Raw genomic sequence first — 10,065 nt, 5'->3', positions numbered from 1 at the left:
TATGTAAAATATAAGGATGCAATATGAATTATATGAGGGATTCATGGACCTAAAAGAACAAAGGCAGATGCATTAATGAGCCAGCTTGCCAGAAAGATACAAAGGGAGGCACATTCCTGAGTTCAAGGTAGGCTTGGGACAGAGCAAGTTTAGGCCCTGGGGTAGTAGGAATGGTAATTTCAGAATGGGATCCTATCCAGCTGGCTTACTGTCCGAGCTACCTTGATGAGCTCTCTGGAGAGCCAGCAGGAGCAGAACACAGAGCTGTCAGTGTGTACGTTAGGATTGGCTTCAAGTTATCCTTTCGCCGCTCCCAAACACCTTTTCCTTAGGACCCCCTTTCCAAGCCGAGGCCGGTCCTCGACAGGCAGGTATTTCTATAATTATTTTTATTAAAATCCTAGGGGGAAATTGATAGGGTAAAACATGTCCTCTAAAAAGTAAAACAAGAATTGATGAGACGATTCATTGGGTATAAGTACCTGCCACCAAGCCTGATGGCCCAGTTTAATCTCCATGACCCACGTACGAGGAAGGAACTCCCCAGATTTGTTTTCTTCCATCCTTGCCGTGGCCTGTGTGCCCGCATGCACACACAACTTACATGTTTAATGAAATATGAATCCTTAAAATTAATTATGCTATATAGTAGTCCTCGGAAGAGCAGAAACCACACTACAAATTATACAGAGAGACTTGCTGGATTAGCTTGCGTGATTAGACATGAAGTAGTCCACCAGTAGCTATGTGCACACCAGAGATCCAAGAACTCAGCTCCTCAGTCCCCGAAACTGGAAGCCCCAGAAAAAGGGAGACCGGGAAACCCTTGCTAAGGTTGCATTTACGGAAATGCATTTATGGAAAGGGGGTCCTAAGGAAAACCCTTAAGGTTGCATTTCCTGAGCATCAAATGTGGTCAGTGAAGAGTTGGCTCGGTCTCTGTTGCTTCTATTTCAGGTTGTTACTGGTACTAAAACCTGACATATGAAATATATACACATATTCCACTGCTTATATAATTAACAGCCTAGTTAATGGTTTAAGAGCATTAATGTTAAAAATACTGCAGTCTATGCAGCAGACTTGCATGTAGTTTTAATTTTCACCTAATGTTCTCTTGATTTCACCCTAAATCTAAGAGGTCCACCCAATCTGTCTTGCTGGAAATTTTTGCCCTGCTTAAAAAAAGTATGTTGAAACGGGTCTACTGTAGCAAACTGTACTTGTGTTTTATTTATTTTACTGCTGTAGTATTTCAGTGGAGCAGGTAGAACCTAGACTCAGTATTTCTTTGAATTGTAAACACCCTTCAGCGGACAGATTCCAGAGTTTATATTCTATGAACCACGGCATGAGTCTCAGATCTAGATTTAAACCCAGAAGCCATGACTTTGGAGCTGGGCACCCATCCTTCCTTGTTATGCATTGATGAGGAAGCTGAGCCTAGAGAGGTAAGGGGCCTGATAGTGAGGAACCATGGGAGAAGGAACTGAGCTTGGAACCCAGGGTCCTAGGACTCTCTACCCTTCCCCAGGCTGTCAGGAGGATACTTTTTAAAAAGCCAGAAGAAGGGAGTATACTAAAGGAAGGAAAGGACACTTAAAAAACTACATATCCCAGGTGCCATAGTGTTTTTCAGTGACATTCCCAAACAGGAAAATCATTTGCATTCTCAGAAAGCACTACTGATTTAAAAAGAAAGGTTCCTCTCTGGAAATTTTACCCCAAACCATCATTCTCATTACTTCTATGTACAAAATAGTCTGAACCACAGTCAGTTGCTACATTTTTTGTTTGTTTTTTTTTAAGTCCACAGCTTGGTAGAGTGAAGTAGGCTGTTCATTGCTCACCACCTTTCTACACACTGAAAGCTGTCACAAGTGCTCCATTGAGGAATGCAGATTTTGGGCAGTTTCTTCTTTTTATGGTATACTCTCTATAGGCGTGCTAAATACAGCCACTAGGGAGGTGGGGGCCTGGTCTACAAAGAGAGTTCCAGGATAGTCAGAACTACACGGAGAGAGCCTGTGTCCAAAAACAAAAACAGAAAAATAGTGCTAACTAAATAAAAGGGTATGAGGAAGGACTGACTGCAGGCAATGGACATGAAACAGGACATGGCTGTTTCCTAGTTCTAACTCAGTTATGGCTTTTCGTTTGTGTGGTAGGTAAGTGCATAAGACATGTTTGATAATGAACGTGTAAATCTTTTCCCATTTTTATTAGATTGGGTATTTCTTATTTACATTTCAAATGTTATTCCCTTTCCTGGTTTCCGGGCCAACATCCCCCTAAGCCTTCTCCTCCCCATCTATATGGGTGTTCCCCTCTCCATCCTCCCCCATTACCACCCTCCCCCCAACAATCCCGTTCACTGGGGGTTCAGTCTTGGCAGGACCAAGGGCCTTCCCTTCCACTGGTGCTCTTACTAGGCTATTCATTGCTACCTATGCAGTTGGAGCCCATGGTCAGTCCATGTATAGTCTTTGGGTAGTGGCTTAGTCCCTGGGAGCTCTGGTTGGTTGGCACTGTTGTTCTTATGGGGTTGCAAGCTCCTTCAACTCTTTCAATCCTTCCTCTAATTCCTCCAACGGGGTCCTGTTCTCAGTTTGAATGTGTAAATCTTAACGTGAAGCCTCCTGGATTCCATTCTGAACACCTAACTGTTGAGTTGTGTAGACTGTGGGTCTGCTTAATTTTTGTTGTGTGATATTTTCATTTACTTGGAAGTGTTTTGAATAATAAAGTTTATTTTTAAAAAGACAACCAACAGAGAACAATTTTGGCCTGCTCTTCTGGGTTTTAAGTTATGTTTAATATAGCAGACTTTACTCGAGTTCCTTGAGGCTTACTATCTGTATTCACATGTCACTGTTAGTTGTGCACTAGATCAGAGTGTAATAAAACATTAACAACTGATATTTCCCGATTTGAAATTTTCCATTTTAAAAAATTGTGAATTAAAGGAAAAGGAGGGCACAGGGGAATAACGAGAGGGTTTTAATAAATGCAGACATGAAGGTTCTGAGGGACATTCTAGTTGGATGAGACCTCAAGTTGTGCCAGCACTCTGTCATTCACTTGAGTGTGTGATCTCCATTTTCTGCAAGCTGCTACCATAAGGACTCCATTATACACTGCTGCCCTTTGGGGAGTTTGCTTTCACTCTCAAGCTTTTCTTATGAAAGGGCATTTGAGGAAGCTGCTTGAATGTCCTATTGTGGCCTGTAATCTGAGAATTTGTGAGGCAAAGTCAGAGGTAGGCAGATCTCTACAAGTTCAAGGACAGCCTAGTCTGCATAGTAAGTTCCAAATCAGCCTAGGTTATATAGTGAGTTCCTGTCCACACACACACACACACACACACACACACACACACACACACACACACACACACACACCAACAAAAGGTCCATTTTGGTGGGGAACGTTGTGTTCTGCTTCCTACTCAATAGGTTCTTATTAGTATTAAAGTTCCTTTCAGTAGGAAGCTGCTTAAGGCTTTTCTTCCACAATGACCCAATTTTTCAATTGGCAAAAGAAGTTCCATACAGAAAAAGAGACACAAAATTTCACATACCACCCCTCCTTGCCCTTCCTATTTGCTTTTCCTAAGACCTAAGCAATCTCTGACTTGCATTTGACCTCACTAGGCAATTGGTGGTGGTCAGGGACCAATGAGAAGTCACTGCCTCCAAAGGTCCTGGGCTCTGGTTGAAACTGCATTCTGCCCTGAGACCTTCTGCTGAGACTCTAGACTGGACTTCTTGTGTCACACCCCCTCTTTAACCCAGTAGACTTTGGAGCCTGGCTCATGACCCTTTTTCTGCTCTCCAACTTGTGTCTGTTACACTGAATCTTGTTTGCCTGTCACTGTTAACTGACTTTGGTCTGTGTTCTTTCTTACTTTCCAGGCCTTGCTTGACCCCTTAGAGGCCTGCTGGGTCTAGTTGCCACCCAAATCTAGAAATAAAAAGGCACCTAAATTTTACCTATTGTGTGCTTACAGATTATGATATGATTTCAGGCAGTCTAGATAACTGTCTCTTCTTTGTCACAGGTAGACCATCTTTAGAGTTTTTAGAAAGTCTAGGAACCCATAAACCTTTTGTCTTATTCAACTGTCTTTTATTTGACTCTGTTTGAAGTTAATAACTCCACGTACTGTGAAGCGCAGAGTTTTTTTTTTTTTTAACACCACATTGTTTACAGATTGTGCAAGGCCACTGGTGCGTCCATTCTTGTTTTATGCCTGTCCAGCCTTTGGAGGCAGCTCCTCCACATAGGCAGCAGGGAAATGGCCCTTCTTCCCATTTAAAGAGCCGAACCACCATCCTTCTTCTTTCTTCTCATGTATGGTCACGATGTCTCCTGTGAGGACCCACACTGAGTTAGACAGATGGTTCTGTGTAGCGTGAACACATGCCAGGTAAGGGTTGGTAAGAATCTTTAAGAACAGTCTGTATCTGGGGAACTACTTGGTAACATCGCGTTCTGCGCTTGAGTCAGGTGAAGCAAAGTTTTATTGAGCACTTTGCAAGAAACAGCCACAATACAGAGACTGCTAGAAAGAGGGAAATGACGAACTACTGTGCTGTGCTAAGAGTGTGCATAGAAACAGAATCCTGATAGACTTTTTATGGCTGACTCGCTCTACAGTGGATAGGTTGTCAGCAAGCTCTTCCTTGCTGTCCATATCTTAAGGGGCATAATGGTGGCCATGATGGTTTAGAATAGTTTATTAGATGTCTCTCCTAATAGTTTTTCTTTTTTTTTTGGTTCTTTTTTTTTCGGAGCTGGGGACCGAACCCAGGGCCTTGCGCTTCCTAGGTAAGCGCTCTACCACTGAGCTGAATCCCCAGCCCGTCCTAATAGTTTTTCTTAAAAATTTTATAACTCCCTGTGTCACATCTGCACTCAGTTTTGAACTTTCGGCAGTTTCCCATAGCCTCCTCCATTCATTAATTTAGATAACTTTAATAAAATATCAATTTGGAGATAATTTTAAGGACATAATGAAAGCCGAATTTCTAATACAGTTCTTACCTAATTTCCTATGCCCTTTATGCCCCTTTGCCCCTAGGAGAGCTGACCCCAGACCTGTGAGAATGGGGGAGCTGGCCCTGCACCTCACCTGAGTAGCACAGTAGAGCTGACACTGGCTGCAGGGGCAGAGTAAGCCAGGCCTGAGTTTGTGAGCATGGGAGAGCTGGCCCCAAACTTGTCTTCCTGCTCTGTGGTGGTGTGGGTGAGATCCCCTCCCCACCCCTCACTGGCTGAACACTCAGGAGAGTGGGCGAGGGCCTGGGCAGGACTGCTGTTGATGAGCAGGCCTCAAGGGTATGAGAGCAGGACAGCTGGCTGTGCCCTTGCTGGCTGCAGCATTGGGTGAGCTGGCCTAGCCAGGGCAGTGCTGGAGAGCTCACCCTGGTGGTCTGACTCAGCTTCCACCCACACCCAGCTCCAGGGCTTTGAGTTGGCCGACCCCAGCATCTACCCCATCTGTGAACTGCGGGAGCTCATAAAGGGGCCGGTCCTGCAGATCCAAAGCTACAAGGATCTCCATGACACAGGGCAACAACAGGATATCAAAGAGGAGTCCTTGTGAGGATCCAGTATTGATAGTATAGCAGAAGACCAATGAACATTTACAAGTAGTGTGGACAAAAGGGCACACTGGGATACACTGTGACACACTACAGCTTCTACCACTAGATTTTTTTTTTTCTTTCCATGGGGAGGTTGCAAGGGTGGAGGGAGGGTTCGAAGGGACAGGGAGAGGAATGGGATTGGGGTGCATGATGTGAAATTCACAGAGAGTAAAAAGTAAAATGAGAAGGAGGAGTGGGTTACTGTGATGTTAGAAACTGTAAGCTTGAGAGCTGGCCCAGCATACTTTCAATACTTTGGTTAAACCTCGGGCTTGAAAGAATTCTTTCTCTCTGGCCATGTTACTGTTTGTAACAGTGTCCCCTTAAAGGCCTGTGTGTTGAAGGCTTAGAGTTGAAGGCTTAGACTACAGAGGGTTGTGCTGTTAAGAGGTGATGGGAGAATGAGGGTGCTGATGTCATCAATGCATTCCTATCGATGGCCTATTGAAAGATCCGTTTGCAGGAAGTCATTGAAAGGCTTGCTCTTGAAGGTGGTCATTTGTCCCTAACCCCTCTCCTTCCTACCCCAGGCTTGCTGGCTAGCAAGGATTGAGCAGCTTATTTCCATTGTTACAACCTTCATCTAGAAAATGTTCTGCCTCTCCACAGACCTGAACAGCTGAACGAACTGAGACTTGGGAAGCCAGGAGCCAGAATAACCGTTTCTTTTCTTAAGCTGTTTTTTCTCGGGTGGTTTGTCTCACAGCATTAAAAGACTGACTAACAAGCTGCCTCTCATCCATCCAAGTAGAAACACCCACTCCAGGGCCCAACATCTGCTTGTGTTCATCACTATTGTCAGGTTCGGCTTTTGCTCACTCTTTTTCTGCTTAAGCTTCATTCTGAGGGCACAGGAAATGGTTGCTTCTCTTCTCAGCCATGGTCTGCTATGTCTTCTCATGTGAGCTCATTCTGACTTTGTGTTCTCTCTCTCTCTCTCTCTCTCTCTCTCTCTCTCTCTCTCTCTCTCTCTCTCTCTCTCTCTCAACAGTAGGTTGTCTGATGAAATTTAAACAAATCCAAACAAATGATTGGGAATTATACCACCAGTACCGTTGGCACACAGAAACGGAATGAGTCCGGGAGGGGTGGCGCTCGCCTTCAATCCCAGTACTTTGGAGGCAGAGTCAAGTGGATGGCTAGATCCTGGTCATGGCTTATAAGCTTTCTCTTATGGCACAATTCTTTTCCATGGGCACATTTATAGGTCCCTGTGCCTTAGCTTGGACATGCAACTAGAGATACTTGAAGAAAGCAGAGGCTGGATATCTTACTTAAGAATATTAGTTTATAGAAAATATCAGAAAACACTTCCCTGGGAAATACGTCTGACACAGAGGGATCTGATCCCTTAGGCTGACTCTCAGTTCTTTTCTGAGATATCAGAGACAAACACTAATCAATGGACTCAGATTCTAGAACTTTCTGTCATACTAAGGAAGACATCACTTTGCTTTTCTGCAACTCTGCCATCTGAAAAACAAAAATATAGGGCTCTTTCTCCAATGAATTCCCATTAGTGGCATTCTGCCCCAGTGTAGTGCTGTGGTCCAGGGCATTACTGGGTTCTAGGTTCAAACCGTGCTCTGCCCCTGCTCATGATTTTAGTCAAAGTACTTAAGGTTTCTGTGTTTTATTCTTCTCGGCTATAACACAGGAATAAATACTGTCTGCCTTATGGTTCTGTGACTAATAATCGAATGAGACGCTTGCAACAGTGCCTGTCACATAGAAACATGAGATGACCATTAGCTGTCATTAGATGAGCCTTAGTTTCAGGCTCCCTATTTATCTCTGTGCTCTGACTGTAAACCTCAGCCAGCAACAACTTACCACTGTCCTGGTAAGACAGGAGCTTATTCTCAGGAGGGGTCGCAACGTGAAAAAGAAATTAAAAGATTGGAGAACGCATCTTACCTTTTTCCAAGTTTAACTCATCATCTTGCCTGGCTTGGAAGGTGTATAAGGCTTTGCAAAGTTGGTTGTTGCCTTGGGACACACTAGAGCCTAGAGTTTTGGAATAAATTATAGTCACCATGGTGACTTCGTGGGCAAAATGAACACAGTCGGGATTCTTCGCTTAACAGTATGGTGCCTAGTTTAAATTTTCCCAAGAACTTTATAATTTTATATAATATCTATTCATTGATTCAATAAATTCCTATAATATACCCAACATGGATATAAATTATGCATATTATATACCCCAAACCCAGATTGTAAAACGGAAAATAAAATTCTGGAGAAAAACTTCCTCTTGTACTGATAACAACTATGGTAGTTTAAAATTGTTTGCTCTCTACACGAACACAGTCTATATCATTAGGTAATATGTCTAGTAGACACATTTTTCTTTTTAAAACACACCAGATTTGCCATTCAGGTAGAGCTAGGGGGTATTTGGAGTGTATGCTATCAGCATCCCTTGTTGCTTAGGGAACTGTTTCTCAAAAAATTCACCAGTCTCTTTTGAATAGATTATGTGGACCTCAGTGCCTTAGGTTTTACTACAAATCTTTCTGGTTCATTTCTTATAAAAAAATAAAAAAAAAAACAATAACAACCCAGGAGATATGAGATAAAGGTATATAGTTGAGGGACAATGACCTGTGTGTGTGTGTGTGTGTGTATGTATGTATGTATGTATGTATGTATGTATGTATGTATGTATGTATGTTGTGGATTTGATCTAATGCTGCAAGTATTATGTTAATTTGGTGCCCAAAATTATATGAAGAAACTGCACATCCGCACGTAAGACACCGAGGGACCCTACAGCCAGTTGGTTTTGATTGGTAAATAAGGTTGCTGGTGGCCAGTGACTGGACAGGGGGAGAGAGGTGGGGGTTTAGGATTCCCAGGCAAGGGACTGAGGAAGGAGCAGGAAGGGAGATAGCTGACATGCCAGGAAAGGAATAGAGGCCACGCCTGAGAGGTGCCGGACAGAGGACATAGCTGTCTTGCAGGTGCTGGGGAACTCAGCTGGAGGGAGCTTCAGGTCTGGGTCTGGGGCAGCCCAGATAGAATATAGGTCTTAGTAATAATTCAGGACTATCCGAGGGGAGAGTGTTAGCCACATGGAGGTTTGGAAGCGGCCCAGCCATTGAGCTGTTTAACACTTATTAAAATATAAGGCTGCGAGTATGTGTCTTTCCCTGGAGATCCCAGAACATTGGGGTGGGTAATGAGGAGCACCGCCACCATTGCTGGGACAATTTGAATAGAGTTATGTGGGTTCAACAACATATGTATGTATGTATGTATGTATGTATGTATGTATGTATGTATGTACGCATGTATATATGTGTACCTTTGCATTCATAACTTCTCATGTTATCAAATGAGTTTCCCAGCCTGCACTCTGTGATTCCTTCCTACTTTTATTTTTCTACATTTGGAAATAAAAATTCAGATGCTTAACAAATTCATTACTCTCAACCATGAGGTAAAATTTTTTTTTACAACTACAGGTAAATGTAGTTTGGAAATCATATTTAAATATAGAGATGTGATTTAACCATAGGATGTAGTTCATAATTATTTGGGGCACTGGGTTACCTGGACGTGAAGAGCTCGGGTTGTTCTGCTCACCCGCGGGGGCCTTGCTCTCAGCTTTCTCTAATCTCTTCGTCAAAAGAGGCCGGGATATTTTCACGTAAGAATGAGAGTGCTCCTGTTCAAATAGGTTTTAGTAAAAAGAAAGTAATTCTAAACGACCGTGTTATAAATATTCATGAGACATTGTTTTCTGTATGTCGTTTCCTTGGAATTTGTGTGCGCGTTTTTTAATAGGGATGATGCAGACATAATCAAAACATTTCTAAAACCTTCTGTGTTTAAGTCTTCTTGCTCCAAAGGCAAAATATTTTCAGGATGAGACGATTATCATAATTCATGTCCACGCTTCCTATTTGGACCTGAATGCCTGGGCCTAATAGAAACATTTGTAGCGATATTTTTGAAATCCAAGTTTAATGGACCTCTGTGATGGTCTGTAAATGCTCTCGGCCCAGGGAGTGGTACTATTAGAAGGTGTGGCCCTGTTTGAGTAGGTGTGGTCTTTTTTGGAGTGGGCGTGGCACTGTGGGTGGGGCTTTAAGACCTTCATCCTAGCTGCCTGGAAGCGAGTATTCTTCTAGCAGCCTTCAGATGACGATGTAGAACTCTCAGCTCCTCCTGTACCATCCCTGCCTGGATGTTGCCATGTTCTGACTGAACCTCCGAACCTGTAAGCCAGCTCTAAATAAATGTTGTCCTTATAGGAGTTGCCTTGGTCATGGTGTCTGTTCACAGCAATAAAACCCTAAGACAGGCCCCAGTAAAATGATGGAGACCACTTCAGAAAGAATATCGTCCCTTCATTACTGAATGTTTGCTTACAGACCCCTCTTCTGAACAGTAACGAAACTATCTA

The 10,065-nt window shown here is 43.2% G+C and overlaps 1 protein-coding gene across 1 annotated transcript in view; it reads right to left on the bottom strand.

The window, feature by feature from the left end:
• Window positions 1-4,111: 4,111 nt before the first annotated feature.
• Nostrin (nitric oxide synthase trafficking) overlaps window positions 4,112-10,065 on the bottom strand; it is a 66,110-nt gene continuing 60,156 nt past the window's right edge. The window contains 3 exon segments of the mRNA NM_001024260.1: window positions 4,112-4,371; window positions 7,569-7,658; window positions 9,210-9,324. Coding sequence (NP_001019431.1) covers window positions 4,247-4,371; window positions 7,569-7,658; window positions 9,210-9,324 — 330 coding nt within the window. The 3' untranslated portion in view covers window positions 4,112-4,246.

Source organism: Rattus norvegicus, chromosome 3, assembly GCF_021556685.1.
Source record: "Rattus norvegicus strain SHRSP/BbbUtx chromosome 3, alternate assembly SHRSP_T2T, whole genome shotgun sequence".
In the NCBI taxonomy this organism is placed as follows: Eukaryota; Metazoa; Chordata; class Mammalia; order Rodentia; family Muridae; genus Rattus; species Rattus norvegicus.
Note: the sequence above shows the minus strand (reverse complement) of the source record. Positions and strands in the feature narration are given on the sequence as shown.